General features: G+C 37.8%; 4 protein-coding genes across 4 annotated transcripts; all 4 read left to right on the top strand.

The window, feature by feature from the left end:
• Positions 1-110: 110 nt before the first annotated feature.
• On the top strand, positions 111-2,819 carry LOC149725269 (uncharacterized). The gene is made up of 6 exons (XM_089892947.1): positions 111-409; positions 672-870; positions 1,305-1,436; positions 1,747-1,841; positions 2,068-2,189; positions 2,400-2,819. Exons 2-6 carry the CDS (start codon positions 801-803, stop codon positions 2,440-2,442), a joined length of 462 nt encoding a protein of 153 aa, XP_089749073.1. The 5' UTR covers positions 111-409; positions 672-800; the 3' UTR covers positions 2,443-2,819.
• A 284-nt stretch (positions 2,820-3,103) lies between these two features.
• On the top strand, positions 3,104-7,693 carry LOC149725270 (phenylalanine--tRNA ligase beta subunit-like). The gene is made up of 9 exons (XM_089892918.1): positions 3,104-3,368; positions 4,006-4,225; positions 4,505-4,989; positions 5,279-5,374; positions 5,648-5,856; positions 6,097-6,230; positions 6,526-6,708; positions 7,008-7,135; positions 7,404-7,693. The coding sequence occupies exons 1-9, from the start codon at positions 3,157-3,159 to the stop codon at positions 7,537-7,539; spliced, it is 1,803 nt and encodes a 600-aa protein (XP_089749044.1). The 5' UTR covers positions 3,104-3,156; the 3' UTR covers positions 7,540-7,693.
• A 2,435-nt stretch (positions 7,694-10,128) lies between these two features.
• LOC149725271 (uncharacterized) lies at positions 10,129-14,648 on the top strand. The gene is made up of 4 exons (XM_089892938.1): positions 10,129-10,529; positions 12,099-12,399; positions 12,810-13,004; positions 13,091-14,648. Exons 1-4 carry the CDS (start codon positions 10,422-10,424, stop codon positions 13,543-13,545), a joined length of 1,059 nt encoding a protein of 352 aa, XP_089749064.1. The 5' UTR covers positions 10,129-10,421; the 3' UTR covers positions 13,546-14,648.
• Positions 14,649-15,213: 565 nt separating this feature from the next.
• Positions 15,214-19,002, top strand: LOC149725272 (hepatic sodium/bile acid cotransporter-like). Its single transcript, XM_089892922.1, has 5 exons — positions 15,214-15,945; positions 16,233-16,410; positions 17,359-17,572; positions 17,803-17,998; positions 18,098-19,002. The coding sequence occupies exons 1-5, from the start codon at positions 15,384-15,386 to the stop codon at positions 18,619-18,621; spliced, it is 1,674 nt and encodes a 557-aa protein (XP_089749048.1). The 5' UTR covers positions 15,214-15,383; the 3' UTR covers positions 18,622-19,002.
• The last annotated feature ends 107 nt before the right edge of the window (positions 19,003-19,109 follow it).

Genomic DNA, 19,109 nt, shown 5'->3' on the forward strand with positions numbered 1-19,109 from the left:
TTTGACTTTGCCGACAACAAACTTTATTAACCTTTTGCTGTGTAGCGGGCAACTCACAAGGGATTGTTATACAAAGAGGGAGAAACACGGTTTCCGTAAGCGGGACAGCGTAATATTAGATAGTTATCTACCGGAACTTTTTTCTAAAACTGTCTATACGTTTTATGAGGTATTCGCTTTCAGTTCCTAGAGCGTTTCTTAGGATTGTAGTACGTAGTACAAATTTTAACGAATTAGGTTTTGCTCTGATTTGGGAAACACCAACGGTAGCCTTGGACTTAAGAGTAAGCGTGACCAGATTAACTACATAGAGAACATGACATCATTTTTATTTATCTTTTCGAATACAGCAACGAAGATTTATTAGAGCAGCGAAAAGAAAGGAATTATCATCATAGCGCAGTCGTTGGTACACATACACGTCAAATATAGTAGAGTGGGGTAAGACGGGACACCATTACAGCATATACTGATTGTGTTTTAAAATGTGTCCCATCTTACCCCACTCTACTACATATAGGTATACGGAACGAATATTTCATAATATATAGATGTCAATAAGCAATATTTACACCAGAGCGATAGTTAATTGCGTTGGTAGGTAAATGCCAATTAGCAGAACTATGCAGTGTTTGCTCAAGCATAAACGTGCAGATCAATAATTACTCCAGAAACCGTGCATTAAAGTCGTGGTTAAGAATCGACACGCGTTCTTCGTTTGTTGTTGGATTTATATTTAACCGTGCTAACTATACAGACGGTAACTTTATTTCTGTATCAATCATATATAGTGCGGAGTTATGTTTGTTTTTGGAAAAGTCATCATTTTGTTTCTGGGTGTTTGGATGGCCGCGGCACAACAATCGCAAGGTAACGTTTTATGTATAATTTTTTTTTGTTAAACTACTTTATCTCTATGGGTGCGCTGGGGTAATGTGGGCCAACTTTGGCTTAAATCAAGAATCCATTGACATGCCTTGCCGCAAAACCACACCCATATAGAGTAGAAAGTCTGATTCGCATCAAGAACGGTTTAAACCATGTAAAATACAATAAACAAAGATATTGCGCAACTACTGTTGAAGCAGAGGCCCATATTGCCCTCGGCTATTTGTGCGAGCTATAAAGCGCATTGAGCTTATTTAGTTCGACATTCAAACAACTTGTAATCTCATTGGCAGACCGATGTTTAGCCATCAGTGGCGTCGCTAGCGGTAAACCAGTTAAATCATTCCATTTGTCTCTTGTTTGAGGTTAAGGCCGTTTAATCGCTTCTAACTTACCACACGTTAATCGTATTTTAGGAGACGGACACAACTGTACAGACGAAACGATATGCGAGGCTCTTATCGCTGCTACGCCGTGTCAGTTTCTTAAACTATCAGAACAACTACGATGCCCCGTGGCTTGCAACCGATGCAGCGATCTTAGTGGTGGTAAATAAAAGTAATCGATAACGTTCGTCGCTTGTGCCAAACAACAATACCGTGTTCGTGACGCAGTCCTATACTTTATATCAAGGCGTGTATAACATTCAAAGAATTATAAAACCATATATCCTCGCGACTGTCACACAGACAGTTGTTAAGTGTTTAAAACCCGATCGGGATATATGGATATTATGTGCTAAAGGTGTCCCATCTTACCCCACAGTAATACATTATCATGCTACTAAGTTGACTAATCGTTTTTTTTTCAAATCAATACCAATTCTATTTTTTGTACATATTCTCTGGAAAATTCTAGAAGCTGAAAGAACGACTGGCGCCTCCGTTGTAGACACGACCTCACCACAAAGCAATGTAACTTCAGCACAATTCCCTTCCTCTACGTTCCCAGAGGTATTACACGTCATTTATTTTTAGATCGAAAGGTTTATTAATCGATGCCTAAAAATGTGGGTAGATTTTTTAGATTCGCGGGTTATTGTTATATTTTTGTGTAGTCTTTTTCGCTACCAAATGGGACGATAAAAGAGAATAAAACATATCCCATCTTACCCCACCCTACTATAAACCTACTTTACCCTATACCCGAAGTGTTAATATATATACATTGTAACTACAGACAACGTTGCCACCTTCTACTTGTCCTGACGGATGCGTGGATGCTGCAGTAATGCAGAGATGGTTGGACAACTACAGAAAATGGCTCGACGATTATAAAACATGGAAAGAACAGTTTATTAGGTAAGTATGGGTTAGTAGCCAGTGTGTTTCGTGGCACATTAGTAAACACACTTGCCTGTATAGTAATAAACAAAGAACATTCAAAGAATTATAAAACCGTATCCTCACAACTTCTATAGAACGTTGTTAATCGTTGAAAACACCATCAGACAATTAGGATATCAGGTATCCCGTCTTCCCCCATCCTAATGTATGTTCCTTTATATTCAGATACAAAACCCTGGCAGATCAAGGAAGAGCATGCGGTGGTTGATGGAATCTCATCCTTTAACTACCTTGAATTATTTTATTGTTTTTTTGATAGATTGTATACACAACACATATCTCGATCATTTTGCCAACAAATTCGGTGTCATTCTTTAAATGCATGTAATAACCTGTTCTATACAAAATCAACTCTGTATACACAAAAAAATATCAGTTTTTCTTTGATAATACATTGCCACCGTATTATGTAACCATCGTATACTTAAGTATACGATGATGTAACCTCGAAAACTCTTAAAGTGACCAAAACCGTTGCAGCACAGAGTAAACAATGTTTTAAATGATCGTTTGTATTTCGCTGTATCTCATTAATTTTATTTTTGTTTTCATAACCGTACAAATAAATAACAGTTCGGTATGTTATATCGTTATAAAAATGTTGTAGTGTGATACTATATGATAACTTTGCAAATAAGTTGTTTTGCGCATTAGAAAGCATTATATGTATTTGAGGATGATAACTGATAGGTGGAAAAGTGTTTTGAATTAAAACCACTCCCCAAAAAGAATTCATACTACCGTAGTGTGCTCAGTCATGCAGAAAAACATGTGTCATGAAAATTTTCAGTTTTCATTCGCCTTGCGTCAGCGTGGGAGAAGGAGCTATCGTTAAAAAACACTAAAATAGAAAACTACTTTACTTTATTGTATAAAATAATTCATTTTTCTCTGCACTATTATTTTAGAATATAAATTTAAAATGCCAACTATTGGGGTAAATCGTGATGACCTATTCAAGTGTCTCGGTGAAACATACACTGAGGAAGGGTTTGATGAATTATGTTTTCAATATGGCATCGAACTGGATGAAGTTACTTCTGAGAAGGAACAGATTGAAAAAGAACAAGGAGAGAGTAAAGCAATAGGTGCTTCGGATGCTGTGATATACAAAATAGACATACCAGCAAACAGGTTAGAGTATTGTCTGCTTTTTGATTTGTTTGAATGTTTCAACCTTGGTCTTTTTATTGTTTTTTTTGTCAGTATTTTTTTTTTGTTATTTTGTTTGCACACAGTACAAATTTTTGAAATGTTATATAATATTAAAGGTCTGTTAACGTTTTGTATATACTATGCTTGTTTATGCTCCGGGATTTTTGCAACTGCATACAGTTTCGTATATATGCTTGTTTATGCTCCGGGATTTTTGCAACTGCATACAGTTTTGTATATATGCTTGTTTATGCCCCGGGATTTTTGCAACTGCATACAGTTTTGTATATATGCTTGTTTATGCTCCGGGATTTTTGCAACTGCATACAGTTTTGTATATTATGCTTGTTTATGCTGCGGGATTTTTACAACTGCATACATACTCAAAAGGACCAGAAATACCTGTTTTACACTTACAAGATCTCGTCAGGAACTGCCGTATTAGTAACCTTAGGTTAAAATCTGTTTAATCTGCACAGATAATACAGAACAAAAAGTTAGCGCCACCTTACAGATAATGTGTAGAAAAAGATTACTTCTGACTTCTAAGACTAGCGTCATGCATCATTTGGCTATGATTTTTTAACTGCTCAAATCAAAAATAATATTTATCCAGGTATGATCTACTTTGCATGGAAGGACTTGTTCAGGCTTTAAAAGTTTTCTTGAAAAAGGAACCGGCCCCAAACTACCGATGTGTTGCCCCAATAAATGGGGTAAAGCAACAAATTAATGTCACCCCGTCAACTCAGCAAATTCGCCCCTTTTGCGTTGGAGCTGTTCTAAGGAATATTACTTTCACAAAAGAAGGTTATGAAAGCTTTATAGACCTGCAGGTACATGTCTAGGGAAACATAATTGGAAGTTTATTTATGTATTTGTATGCTATGTGTATGCATTATAAGTGTCTAAAGTGTGAGAGAGATCTTTTGGGGTTGGTTAAAAAAATAATAATCGCCCACAAAGTAACATACATGGTATTGGTAACTCATAAGCTGGCACAAGGTGTATGAAACAAAGCACCTATGTTATGTCGACTGTCGTTTACCGGCCACCTGAGGATAAAGCAGTTACATTTATCCATTCATCTATATTCTTAATTTATTTACACCCAGGATAAGCTTCACCACAACATTGGTAGAAGGCGAACACTTGTCTCCATTGGGACTCATGACCTTGATACAATAACTGGTCCTTTTACATACGATGCTCAAGCACCAGCGGATATTCAATTTGTTTCTTTGAATCAAACCAAGGAACACACAGCAGTTGAGCTGATGGAGCTTTATTCAAAGGATTCTCATTTAAGAGCTTTTCTTCCAATAATCCAGGATAGTTCTGTTTACCCAATAATACGAGACAGCAAAGGTGTTGTTCTATCCATGCCCCCTATTATAAATGGTGATCATTCGAAAATCAAGCTTACCACAAAGAATGTCTTGATAGAAATCACAGCTACTGATCTGACAAAGGCAAAAGTAGCGTTGGACACCATTGTAACCATGTTTTCGTGCCATTGTGAAGATAAGTTCACAGTAGAACCAGTTGATATTAATTGTCATGATGGAACTGTTATGGAGACTCCAAGTTTATCATACAGGTAATCTTGACTTCGGTTTGTATGCCGTATGGGTTAGGGTTATTTTTAGATATAATGTGATCCGAATGAATGCAATGTAAGTATTTATCTATGCGCAGCCGGTAAACGGCAGTGGTTATTACACGGGTTTTCTGTTTCATACACCTCATGCCCGCTTACGAGTTACTACGTAAGTAATTTTGTGGGTGGGTTTTATAAACTGGTATATAACACAACAACACAAGTGTTAAGTTTTTCGTAATTTTACGCCCACAGTGTTAACAATAGTAAACCTTGTTTACATTTCCAGACAAGAAACTGTCACTGCTGGGAATCTAAACAGCAAGATTGGAGTTGATTTGAAAGCTGAAGAAATTGCTGATCTTTTAACTAAGATGTGTTTAAGGTAAAGGAAACTAATTTTTTTTCTTTTAAAGTTTATACATGGTTTGTGAACTTTACACATTCAATTCAATTAACACATCAAATATTAATTGGTTTTCTGGCAAAGTTTTATATTTTTTGTTTTAGTAGGGTATGGCTGATAATTTAGACAGCCCATAAGTGACACATTAACCCACAATAGCAGCAGCGACAAACCTTGAACCTATAACCTCTAGGTTGGAGGCAGACGCAACATCACTGCTAAATGCTGTATAATTATACTTGTTTAACACAGATCTGAAGTAACCAATGTTGAAAAAGGTGAAATTCTTGTCACAATTCCACCCACGCGCTCAGATGTCATCCATGCTTGCGATATTGTAGAGGATTGCGCAATCGCTCTTGGATTTGACAATATTGTCCAAACATTCCCTCGTTCGGTCACAGTGGGTGGTCAACAACTCTCAATGAAAATGTCAGAAAGATTACGACCTGAACTTGCAGGTTTCATAAGATATATTTCTCCCCATTTGAAATCATGTTCATGCAGTTCATCGAATTCAGCTATAACCTATAACGATGTTTTTATCTTTAAATATAATAGGTTGATATTGTCAGTGAGTTTTAGTATAATTTAGTTATAGATGCAAACGTTATGTTTTGGCACATGACCTAATTTTAATTTTTTTTCATGTTTGAAAGACATTTATAAAAATCACAGCATGCTTGTCCTCCTTGTTTCAGGCGCTGGGTTCACTGAAGTCTTAACTTTCTCTCTTTGTTCATCTGATGATGTTGGGAAGAAGATGAGACAAGTAGGAAAAGAAATGGAAAATCTTGCCGTTCAAATCTCCAACCCAGCTACTCTGGAATTCCAGGTAAACTTGTGCTTGTTTTAAACTTTCATCTATAAGCGTGTGCGTGTTATTACAACAGGCGTTTTACTGTTGATTGCCATCCGTATCTGTTATATTTGACATAATGAATGAATGTAATTTGCTTTATCCTTGTGTGGCCTGAAAACAACAGGCTGATAACTTGAACAACCCATCTTGCCCAAAGACACATAGCCAACAATGGTAGCATCAACGAGCCTTGATGAACCCATAACCTCTGGGTTAAGAGGCATGCTAACCACTACGATTCATGACAACAATAACCCATACATTACAGGTTGTTCGCACATCGTTACTACCTGGGTTGCTGAAGACCGTTGCTTCAAACAGAAAGATGCCGTTACCGATTAAAATATTTGAAATACAAGAAGTTGTATTGAAGGATGGCTCACGTGAAACTGGGGCAAGAAATGAAAGAAGGATTGGTGCAGTTTGTTATAATAAGTTACCAGGGTTTGAGGTTGGTTCAAAATGTAACAGCCATTATAATATGGTTTGGATAAAAAACTTGTGAAATTTGATTAGGTTAATATTTTCTAGCCGACTTGCCATTTCTGTAAATAAAGTTCATTGCGAATATTACAAAATGTAACCCAATTCGATCCATTGCTCAAATACATAAGTCAATAATTATTAATATCGCCTTCAAGCTTTGAACCGGGTCCCCTTTGGTTACGATGCAAGTGCCTAAACGACTGAGCCACTGCATTGAACCAGTAAAATATCTGGTGCAACATAATTTTGTATCCATTATTTTAGGTAATACATGGTCTTCTTGATCGTATTATGCAAATACTTGAGGTGAAATGGGAATCCAATGACCCAGAGTACAAGGATAAAGGTTATTGCATCAAGAGTGCCGAAGACCCTTCATATTTTCCTGGCAGGTAAAAAGTTATCAGTTTATTGCAGAATCGTAATCTGTATTAATGCTAGGTAGCCTACAATCGATATTAAATATATTGCAGTTAAAATATATTTTTATAGGTTTTGTCATTTTAAAACTGTCTTGTTCAAACCCAGTTGTGAAAATAGTTATTTCTGTTATAAATTCTAAAGTCTTTCTGTCATACAATGATAAACAAGTGACAAATATAAAAATTTTTAGTTGTTTTGTCAATAAGTGACTTTTATTCATTCCAATGTTCAATCCAGGTGTGCTGAGATTTATGTTCGTGGTAAAGCGGTTGGTAAACTTGGTGTTTTACATCCCGAGGTCATCAGTAATTTTGACCTGGTTTGTCCAGCTTCTGCGCTCGAAATTAACCTCGAAAGTTTCTATAAGTCGTGATACAACATTAGTCATTACAAATTGATGCAAATTTTCTGCTATCAGAATGAATGCATTTGTCACCTGTTACAGTAAATAAGCCACCATCAGTTCCAGATATTCTGTTATAAACATGTTCATAGTATAATCATAGATTACATCGAATGCAACTTGATATGTTGTATTTTGTCTTTAATAAACCTAAGGTGAATGGTAAGAAAAACATTCGGTGTTACACGAACGATATCAACATCGCGTACATACGAGACTGTGATGACGTCATCGAATAAAGCGTCATTTCTATGACGTCACAAGAAAAACCGCGCATAAACAGGCATAGGCGCGAATAGAAAACTAATTGCGATCGCTGTAAAACAGGAAATTTCGATTGATTCAAATTCTGTATTTTGCTGTATACATACCACCTAATAAGGGTGGCATCTTTGTGCGGATTGGTTAGCGTGCCTCTATCTCAGAGGTTACAAGTTCGAGGCTCGAATCTGCCACCTTTGTGAGCGTATCTGCGTATCCTTTGGTACGACACACAGTTCTCCTAACCCAATGGTGTACTAATGGGTTGTCTAAATTGTTGGTTTACCTGAAACTTTTCTACTTAAAATTGCCCATTAATAACAAATGAACGACTCGAAATTGAAAAGTTATTTAATTCGAAATATAATCGTCCATATCAAACTCGTCTTCATATTGTTGGTGGCTGCAATCATTGTTCATGCAATATTCATCCATAGATGAGTAAACCTCGTGTGTGGCTGTCGTATCTTTAAGATCATTTTTCGCAACCTCTAATGCCTCTTGCAATTTTGCTTGCCGACTTCTGTTAATTTGTAAAGCGTAAACAGCGAGCCCCAGCACTACTAATGTAATTACGACTTCTGACAGAATGTATATTTTCTTGAAAGTTGTAAACTGCTGCCACCAGTTCCAAATCCCAAACTTCTTCTGAGACAATTTTTCGACTTCTTTTATTTTCTTTTCCACTTCATCGTTGCTCGGAATATTATTATTCGGCTTAATAGTTTCGGGCTTCGTGCGTGAAGTAACTTGTACGTGCTTCTTTCTACGTTTTGCCATTGTGTCAGTAATATTGGCAGTATTGAACTATATAGAATTGTTCTAATGAAAAAACGGTGCAAGTTTAACATAAAAGAACGTAGTACAACTCATAAAATAGGCGGGGGTAAGATGGTACATGTTTTCAATGTCTTTTATCTTCCCATTTAGTATAAAAACAATGAATATTTAAATTGGCGTTGCTAGAACACGATTAGGAAACCTGGGATATTATGTGCGAACGGTATCTATTGTATAACCCGACCTACTATATAAGTAAATCAAATATTGTCACCACACCATGGCGCACGGGAGGCGTCAAGTACAAACATGAGTAGACCCACCACTATGGTAAGTTATCATATGAATTACAAAATACACATAACAACTTGACTCTATGGTTTTACCGTTATATACTTACCTACACTATAATCAATAACAACTCCTAAATACCAACCACCAACGCTACCCTGTATCAACGTCTGTATATGCCTGTTTTTACAGACTGCGTGTAAATCTATACATGTAATGTTTAAAGGGGAAACAATACAAAATAATAGTCTACCTTTGTTTAAATTGAAATATTAATTGTTTGTAACTTACCAAACTACAATAAACAGTAAGCATTATCTACATTCTATAAAATCAACTTTTAAACTGAATCTGGCATTCTGTGCTACGTGCTTATACCTATACAATATAGCTTTATATAAACTACACAACACAGTGACTGCGTATAGCAGTTTAGCCTTCAAAGGCGTAAACCTCGTCCGTAAATCATTAACTAAACGTTAAACATTTAGGCGGAACGGCTCAGCTGATATAAAAGCGGCGATTTGTGAATTGAAACTTACAGCCTTACCACACGAGCTTGTGTTTCGAAACTCGCAACCAATGCATTAAACTTATTTTATGTTGGATGCTGAGAACATAGCAATTTAAATATTGGATTTTTGCTACACATAGAATTGATTTTTAATTGCGTGTGGGTTTTTTTTAAGTGTGGGCGGGAACAGCGGTTTTCTTAAGACAATAACGGTTTAGGTATAAACACATTTGATCGCAAGTCCGATAAATAATAACAAAGATATTCCGACACCCACATAGGTTTTAAATTTAGGAGAAAGTCCCCAATGTGATAGGCATAAGTGCATGGTGGTGCGGTGGGTGTTAAGCGTACTATCATATCAGTGCTATAGTTAAAGTGTGGTAGACCGTTAAAAAGCTGGATTATAGTTTCCGTAATAGCTCGTAGCTACTATTGCCAACTGCAGTTATGTGGTTAACAAACAGCAAGAAAAAATAATATTTGCATCTTGGTTTCAATGTCATATAAAAGGGTGGGAAAGATGGGACACCTTTTCGTTTAGTTTTCTCTTTTCATTTGGTAGTAAACAAAGAACATTCAGTGAATTATAACACCGTATCTTTACGACTTCCACAGGCCGTTGTTAATTGTTTAAAACACGATCAGGCTATTTGAATATTATGTGCTAAAGGTGTCCCATCTTCCCCCACTCTACTATATTTGCAGTATTAGCTTTCCTATAATGTTTCGATTGCTTTCGTAAGTAACGTGACATGTAAGGTATTTATATCAGATCAGATGTAAGACGTTACAATAACAAGCTATTATTTATATGCGAGCAAAATAATGGCCATGATTCACTGATACGAAGTCGGAGAAAAAAATCCTTTTTTTCGTTTCCACAATTTAAGGGTATTCCCCTTGCACGCGCTTATAAAATACCTGGATTAAAGACTCAATTTGGATCATTACGCCAGTGGCTGGGGGCAGAATAAACAGAGCGTAGATAAATATAGATAAAAATATGATTGACAGGAGGTCGAAAAAGTCAGGACAGGTGTGTATGAGAAGTTTAAACTTAAATTCGCTACTGTTGGCCTTATTTGTGCTTGCCGTGTTTGTAGAATATTCGGTAAGTAGGAAAATTAAATGATTAATTAAATTTTAATTCTTCTTGAAGTAGAGACTGTAAATCTATAACCTTGCATGAAACTCGGTATTGGAGCCCAGCTGTTTAAATATGGCATATACGGGATACGAGATCAAACCTACGGGTGGTTTATATGGGTGAAGGTTAACAAAAGATTGCTGGGTGATTTTCCACGCTAAATCCCTGACGTACGGTTTTAACTTAATAGTGAACAAAGGCCGGTACAACCCCTAAGAAACCCATTGACCCCTAAAATTGCCAAATACAAAGACAAATAGCGCGATACGTAGTCGGGTGGGAAATGCTAAGAATTTACCTGCATTCAATACAATAGGGATATCTGGTTATCTAAAGCTTAAGGTTCGTTATATAACAGTAGAATATACAACCTGGCTCGTAAAAATGATGACTAATATAGTCATACCGCGCAGTTCAACCCCGTAATATTAAACATTGCACCAGCCGCCCACATGCGACCCCAACAATAGAATGGGCGAAGTTACGTTGGTGAATCACGCAATTTACGCTTATTTTATTTTACGTCATCGTATCGCGCGCTACCTATACTACTCTGTCTATATAACAAAGGCAGGCATCCATAGCGATGACCTTTATCCCGTAAACATCATTTTTGTAACATTTTAGTATCCACAACACTACAGGCCTCAATTCACGCTGAAGTACACTACTTTCGACCATCAATCAGTCATCCCTATTGTTTTCAATGAGATATAATCGCTTTATTAAGCTTCCAGCGTAATTCTAGATCCTTACGCGATTGGTTTCTGCCGGCGCAATCGCAAAAAGGCAGGTATTATCTACGCTTTGTAATTTGTAAATATATTTTAATATACACTGCTGCTTCCGACCACTATTGCAGCAGCGGTTACGTCGTTACCGTGAACACTTTCGGTTTGGTTGCTTTGTTTCTAATAATAGTAAACTTTATAGCCCATACATGCGTACACATTGTTTTTTAGTCAGTACTGTGTGATTAGATTATTACGTGACTAAGCAAACAATGTCGAAATCAAATGCTGTAAAATGTAAATCAATGCTCCGTAATTCTAACAAAAGGTAACTTTGCATTTCGCAATTTTTAATATTACCTCGTATTTTGTAACTGTTTGTTTTGGTGCAGAGAGCCCTCGCGGGTTTCTTTAAATTTCGTTCCTTTTATCTTTTTACGCTCGTTTTTAAGTAGGTTCGTGACCCGGGGTATGGAAACCACCGTTTAAATCGATACATAAGCAAACAAATCAACAAATACGCAACTGTGTTATGGCAACGAAAACCAATATATTATTTTGGAGTGGTAAAACACTTTTCAAGTGTCGGTGCCCTTTAAAAACATGGTCTCGCCTTACTCAAATACAACTTGACTGTAATTTAAATACACCCAGCATTGTGGAAATTCCCCGTTCCGTTTCAATACACAGGCATAAGTATCCATATATATGTATATGTCGCACTAAGTTAACGTCTTGTTATACAATGTGTCGGAGTAAACGAGGCGTTTTGTTTGATATTTAAACCGGATTCTTTTCGCAGAATTCCAGCCCATCCTACGCAGTTCGGTGTCCAAGGGGTTACTATACCAACCGTGCACATTCAGACGTGCGTAGAAGATGCGTCCCATGCTATAGATGCCCTTCAGGCTACGGAGTGCGTAGGCCATGCGGGCAGTTCACCGACACAGTATGCGAGGCGTGTATAGTGGGCCGCACCTACGCAAACAACAAAATACCTCACAAACGTTGCCGCGAATGTTCTTCTTGTGCCCCGCATCAACACATGGAAAGAAACTGCACGCTTACGAGCGACACCCAGTGTACCAAGTCTTGTGACAAAGGTAAATATTATTTCTATGAATGCAGAGCGTAATATCTGTCAATCTGAAGTTATGTATATCCATAAACTTATATAATGTTCTAACCAGAACGACAGAAACGTGTTCGAGGCTCGACGCTATACAATTATTGGTCTATGTGTTATAACGAATGCCCTTGCCCAGTTATCCCGCAAAAATAGGTTACATTGATATTTTTTGAAGTATAAGTGCATATAAATTCCTATACCACACGAAGGCTTTGTACGCTGGGCAATGCAACAACTGCTTGTAAACATTATTACGCAGTAAAATGTTATTGCAGCGCATTTCGTCATACATGCTCAAATAACAGGCTAATCAAGTATTTTAACAATGTAATGAAACTTTATGACCATATTTATCTTTCATTGTCATATTTTACTTCCCATAAGGTTTCTATTGGGACAACGCACATTATAAGTGCAGAGCTTGCTCATGGTGCTTTCCACGAGTGTTGCACCCGAGTGACATGCCTTTAGTAGCCGACTGTGATGTCCATGGCATTCCTATCGATTACCAGTGCGCAGAGATGTTTTTGGACAGCTTACCGAATCAAACTAGTTGGCTTCAATACAAGAGAGCTAAGGGTAAGATATAAATACTCTGTTTTAAGTACGTCTGACTATTAATGAATCATCGAATAACTGATTGATGCTGGGCCTAATGTTTGCAGAAGCGCGCATTCGGCAAATAGCTCCAGGGGATGAATCATCGGCGGGGGATTCCGAAGCAAGCGGGGACTTTACAGCCGAAACGACCGATCGTATTTCGAACGATTTCTTCCCAAATGATGACGAAGAATTAGAAGAAGAAACCCCCTTAAAACATGCGACGCTAGCCTTATCAGAGTCTGAAAATGTTACTGCGGTTTCCGAAACATATAAGAGTATACCTGACGATACCCAGACGTTGCTACCGGTTCCTCTGTCTCCGCGCATGCGCCCTGCTCCTATACAAAACAAAGCAAACGAAGAACTTGATTTAAAAGTTACCGAAAACAGAACTATAACTCTATTAACGATAGTTTCAATTACTCTCGCAGCATTCGCGGTTGTTCTCTCGATTTTCACTTTGGTTTTAATGACCAAACACACGATACTTGTGAAACGATATTTTAACGCAACTTGAAGCAATATAGAAGCAAAAGGAACGTCACTTCCACTAAGATTTCGAAAAACTCGCTTGCATTAGGTACCTATACTTTTGCACCGGTATTTTAGTTAAAATTCTCCAGCAGTTGTTGATAAGGTTTAGAGGCGACTTTTATTTAAATCTTTAACTTATTTCATCTGAATATTGCAATTTATACAAGAGATTCCAACACATTTAGATTGATTTATTGGGCCCTCGGTTAATTACCAACAATTGCAATCAGACCAGTAGAGTGGGTTTCATATCTTTATATTGATCGGAAGTCTTTTTTCCCAAAGGAACAGAACTAGAGTGCATGAAATTGCATACAGAGGTCACAGCATACATCTGCTACTCAATTTATTCATGTTTTGTAAAAAATATAACAAACAGAAACGAGAAAACTAACCAAACAATAGTTGTTTTTCTATATAGTACAAAAATGCGTTGAAAATGACGTATAGCTATACTGCCACGAATAAATATCTGTGCTTATAGTAAGCTATATAGGTTGGGGTAAGATGGGTTGTTTTTATTGTTTTTTTATCGCCTCATTTGGTAGTAAACAAAGAAATTTTAAAGAATAAACGTTAAAACACGATCAGGAAATATGAGATATTATGTGCTGTAACAGTATCTATCACCGGTAACAGAACACAGTGTGATTGGTTCGTGAACGAAAAGTGGCGATCTAAACCTTATGTTGTATCGATTATCTGACCTTTTACGTTGATAAACTCAACGGATTAAGCAGCGTTAACTATTTTAATTATTCGCCCCGTTAAATCGGGATGCTGTGATCTCGTCAAACAGAATTCAACAGAAGTGGGAATTACAATTCAAATGATACACCTGATCGTTTTGAAGAGGAAGATCATTAAATGCAATTCACGTAAGAAATTGCTCGCTCTTAGAGAATACAGCAACCTGTGCAACACATGACGGTCATTGGTGACTTAGGTTCTTTATTGGTGAAATACTGGTAGGACGACGGGCCAAACAAGAATGTAATATCCAGCTGTATCACATACTGCTTTGTAAAAGCTCTAGTGACATATGTCCTGTTTTCCCCAGTTGCATTCGCCCAAACAAGCTGACCATATCTGGCTCTCAATCGATTTTAGACTTACTTTTAATTCCATTTGGACTCGGAAAGTAAAAGGCCAAAAGACCAATCGATAGACAAGCAAACCGAGCTACTTTAAAACGTCGCTTCGATGCAAGAATCTAAACGGATGTGGACCAGTTTAGTAGAGCAGCAAGATGCGACAGTTATTAAACTCAGAATCCGAAGTGCTCGTGCTTTTAACATTTCAGATACACAAATAACAGCCTATTATAGAATTCTCGAAAGATGTGGCACGTTTGTTTTTACTGTGTGGTTTTACTTTATACTGTACATAGCCATCGTGTTATAGGAGACGAATGCCTATGGTTGTTATATCGCAAGCGGCATCTACTATCTATAGAGGTACGTCCCAATAATCTTCTTGTAAACTGTCAGGTTCAAATTAGTGCTCCTCGCCTTTAAAATTGAATGCCACTGAATATTTTATAAAGTCGAAAGCGCCTTACAAAGACAGAGCAACTGTTGATTGCTGAAAGAGAAGGAAGACTTATAGTTTGTTCTAAAATCAGTTAAAAGCATATGTGAGTCCTTTGAGACACACGATGAGTTAATTTGGCTTTTAATTTCAATGCCAGTATTCAGGTGCTTGAATTAGTTTCTGAGAGATATAAATAATGTATGGAAAGTCTTGGAGGGAGTTAAGCTATGACAGTTAGTTATACTCAGTCGCAAGAATCGAACAGTTTCCAAGTTAAAGTTTAACTGTATGTTTATATCTCAAGGCAAGCGATATAGGGCTCAAGACATGGCTAGTTGCAAAGTCAAGCTGGTCATTTTGGTAGTTGTAGCTGCTGTATTTCACTCAGCGTTTTCGAAGCATCTGAATCAAAGCGAGAAGCATACGACGCGAAGACGGATCCGACAAGAACTAACAACACCACCATCGGAAACCACAGTTGTCCAAACGACCTCAAGTTACGCAACCACAATTGCCATTATTCCTTCTACTTCGACAGATGCCGGTACAACAACGACGCAATCAAGCCAAAACCTCACAACTAATGCTATCCTACCTGAACATCTTGTTGAGGAAACGACTTTAGCTCCTATAACAGAACCCGGGAAGCCTATGGTTGTTTCTACCACTCCAGAACCACCGACCGATGCCGAAGTCACCATGGCTGAAATAGCAAAACGAATTGAACAGAGCCCGGGCCTTAATTCCGCTATAGAAGCAACGTTGGTGGTTGTAGTTATACAAACTATGCTGGGACTTGGTTGTACAATGGACGTGACTTTGATAAAAGAACATTTACAACGTCCTAGTGGTAAGTGTAGATTGCGGGACTTTCATACAGGAAGAGTATAATCTATAATCTGGAATACCATACAAAAGGAAAGAGTTACTTTCACTCTCAAATCTTATATTCCAAATTCTCGTTGATTCGCTTTTGAAATCTCTTTTTCTAAGTAGTCTTATATTGCTGGAAAAAAGAACGAAAACATTGACCATTTTACCCCAACCCAGTCCTTCTTTTTCGGGTAAAATGTTCAAAAACTGTAAATCAGAGTATAGTTAACAAATACATAGTCTACAAACTATCTTTACTTGCAGGTATTGCCATTGCGGCGTCGTGTCAGTTTGGAATCATGCCTTTTATATCATTCCTCATGGCAAAGATATTCGGCTTAGACAAAGTAGCGGCTATTGCTGTGTTGGTTACAGGTTGTTGTCCGGGTGGAAACCTTTCAAACTTGCTCACCTATTTTCTTTACGGAGATATGAACTTGAGGTGTGTATAAGTTATAGAAAACTTTAATTTTTATATTAGATTGCGTAAAGAGGGTTGGTGGTAATTTAAGTGAAGGGCTGACGAGCGAAATACATGCTAAATGTGTCCCATCTTCCCCCACCCTACTGTAAGTCTAAATGGATCTTAGATCAATTGCCCAAAAAAGTTTTCCTTTCCAGATCTGTTGTGGAGTCTTTGTAGATAAGTCTCCGATACGTTGTGGGGTAGGGAATGCAGTTTCAGTCTGGCGACAGTTCGTGAGATTTTCCATCCTAATTTCGATCTTTTAGACCCTTTCTCCTTACACGCACACGACGTCGCTTTAATAATACATGGCGCATTGAAAGTCGAAGAGACGGGATAAAGTATAAGCTGTCAGTTTCGTTTAATAGATACGCCTGTAACTTTCGTCATCTGAAACTAGTATAGGATCGATATTATTTCTGATACCAAGTCCCAACTGGTTTCGGCCGCTCCAGCTTCGGAACTGCCCTAAATGTAAAACAGATGCGGCCTGAGGATCGATAGCGAAACTGCTCTTCAAAACCCAAGAGTCGTACCGCCGTAAAAGGTTAATGTCAATGTCGATAATAATTTCGGACATGAATGGGGTAATCAGACAAAATTTGTTTCGGTTAGACTGGTAATGTAAGTTCACATTCTCTATATTAACAAAATAGGTGAAATGGTGGCGCATTTTTATGAAGTTACAAACCTTTTAATGGCGCAAAAACTAAATGGTTAGAACTTCAAGTAAGATTCGCGCATAAAAATGTTTGCAGCGCAAATTTAGCGGTTTGCAGCGCAAATCTTGGATTGTCTAATTAAACCAAAGTTTCCGCAATTCACGCGAAGACAGAGATAATGTGATTGGTACATTTAACATCAAATTAACTTAACTAAAGACCTAACTCCTATCTATTTACATTTAATTATTCCTGTTTTTAGCATCTTAATGTCGAGTATCTCCACTGTGTTGGCGCTGGTTTTTATGCCGTTCTGTTTGTTCATCTACGGTTCGAGCTGGATTAGCGCTTATACCATCGGAACCATGATTCCATTCGGTGGGGTTGTTCTTACACTGATAATGACGTTGTTTCCTGTTTGTCTTGGGATGGCAATCAAGTCAAGATGGGAGAAAGTGGCAAACTCGCTATTAAAGGTTTGATTAGTACAGCTTTGTACATTTGGTGTAGTATGGAGTATGGAAATGTTTAAATTCCACAAGAGATGGCTAAAACAAGAATGCAGTCCAGCGTGTTAAGTCGGTATAGTTGCAATTAACCTTCTCTTGTAAAAAAAGAGAAATATATGGCGCTCTCATCATATACACCCTGAACAGCTCTCGCCTGCCGTATAGTGACAGTATTTTAAACCTACATTTATGTTCAGGTGTCCTTGTTTGGGGTTGGTGTTGCGTTTATTGCTCTGATGACGTTGTCGGTCATCATGTTCGGGAGTTCAATCTTTACCGCGATATCTCCTTCTACCTACGTCATCGCTTTCGTCATGCCGCTGATTGGTTACGGGTCAGGCTACCTTCTTGCCACCGGCTTTCGTCTACCGGACAACAGTCGTCGCACAGTTGGTAATTACATTTATTGCAACTTAATGATGTATAGGAATTTTACCTGTAATCTATAAAATTTAAGTAAAATTTTAATGGTCAATTATTTTTACCTTACAGCGATTGAAACTGGTTGTCAAAACAGTCAGCTGAGTTCTACTATACTAAAAATGGCTTTCGCAAACGAAGTTATGGGCGCATATTTCCTCTTCCCGCTTTACTACGCTCTCTTTCAGGGCCTAGAAGGCTTAGCTATGGTGTTAGCTTTTCGCATTTACCGTCGTTATTACGCTGATGAGTCTATCGGTACAGCGCATTCCCGTATCACTTATGATAAATTTGACGACGAGTGGGATCCTAGCATGCATGGGGAAAGGTTCACTGGTTCTGACGGCGGTTTATACCAGCATTCAAGTAGCGAGGAATCTATGTACGGTCGCATGCAGTTCGGCGGAGACGAAGACGGCGAAGATGCTCCTCAACGAAAACCAAACAAACTGCATCTAAAGCACAAGTTTTCACCAGGGGAGTTGCCAATAAAGGCAAGCTTAAATGAAAACCCGAAAGGAGATAAAACAAATCTCATTTCTGGGCAGCAAACTGGTGACTTGCTGGACTATGGTGGTCTTGGAGACTCGCGTTAAAGAACAACTTAAGTTGGCAATATTAGACAGTCGAAACGTTTCTAGCCAGTGCAAGATATAGGCTACCTTTCATATTTTGATCATGTAATCACCAAACTGCAATATATAGTTCCATTCTGCATATATACCCAACTGCTGCAAAGGAATCGATAGCGATTTTACCTGTACCTGTACCTTTTATTATCTATATTATATAATACTGTACTCCACTATAGTTGGATTCTGCACTTCTTAAAAGTGTGACTTTGTCGATACCTTTTATGTGCAGGTGTTCCGCATATTGTGTTCTATGTTCACATATTTTTGCATTGTATTCACAAGTATGTATTTTGCTGTATATTACAAAACAAACCTATAGCCCTGCTAACGGGCAGAAGTGTCCGAATGGGTCATTTCCAGCTAAGGGGGTGTAAAACATGGAACATCGTTGCTAATACCAGAATCCTATACACAGATTGCTGTTCATATGTATTTCTGAATGTACATTC

This window comes from Ciona robusta, chromosome 14, assembly GCF_009617815.1.
Source record: "Ciona robusta chromosome 14, ASM961781v2".
Lineage (NCBI taxonomy): Eukaryota > Metazoa > Chordata > Ascidiacea > Phlebobranchia > Cionidae > Ciona > Ciona robusta.

Excerpts from the sequence above, each read along its gene's own strand:
- LOC149725269 (XM_089892947.1), top strand. The coding sequence starts at position 801 with ATGTTTGTTTTTGGAAAAGTCATCATTTTGTTTCTGGGTGTTTGGATG. Across the intron at positions 871-1,304 it reads CGCGGCACAACAATCGCAAG|GAGACGGACACAACTGTACA; the intron begins GTAACGTTTTAT and ends ATCGTATTTTAG. Across the intron at positions 1,437-1,746 it reads ATGCAGCGATCTTAGTGGTG|AAGCTGAAAGAACGACTGGC; the intron begins GTAAATAAAAGT and ends GGAAAATTCTAG.
- LOC149725270 (XM_089892918.1), top strand. The coding sequence starts at position 3,157 with ATGCCAACTATTGGGGTAAATCGTGATGACCTATTCAAGTGTCTCGGT. Across the intron at positions 4,226-4,504 it reads AAAGCTTTATAGACCTGCAG|GATAAGCTTCACCACAACAT; the intron begins GTACATGTCTAG and ends ATTTACACCCAG. Across the intron at positions 4,990-5,278 it reads ACTCCAAGTTTATCATACAG|ACAAGAAACTGTCACTGCTG; the intron begins GTAATCTTGACT and ends TTACATTTCCAG.
- LOC149725271 (XM_089892938.1), top strand. The coding sequence starts at position 10,422 with ATGATTGACAGGAGGTCGAAAAAGTCAGGACAGGTGTGTATGAGAAGT. Across the intron at positions 10,530-12,098 it reads CCGTGTTTGTAGAATATTCG|AATTCCAGCCCATCCTACGC; the intron begins GTAAGTAGGAAA and ends TTCTTTTCGCAG. Across the intron at positions 12,400-12,809 it reads TACCAAGTCTTGTGACAAAG|GTTTCTATTGGGACAACGCA; the intron begins GTAAATATTATT and ends ACTTCCCATAAG.
- LOC149725272 (XM_089892922.1), top strand. The coding sequence starts at position 15,384 with ATGTTTATATCTCAAGGCAAGCGATATAGGGCTCAAGACATGGCTAGT. Across the intron at positions 15,946-16,232 it reads ACATTTACAACGTCCTAGTG|GTATTGCCATTGCGGCGTCG; the intron begins GTAAGTGTAGAT and ends CTTTACTTGCAG. Across the intron at positions 16,411-17,358 it reads TACGGAGATATGAACTTGAG|CATCTTAATGTCGAGTATCT; the intron begins GTGTGTATAAGT and ends TCCTGTTTTTAG.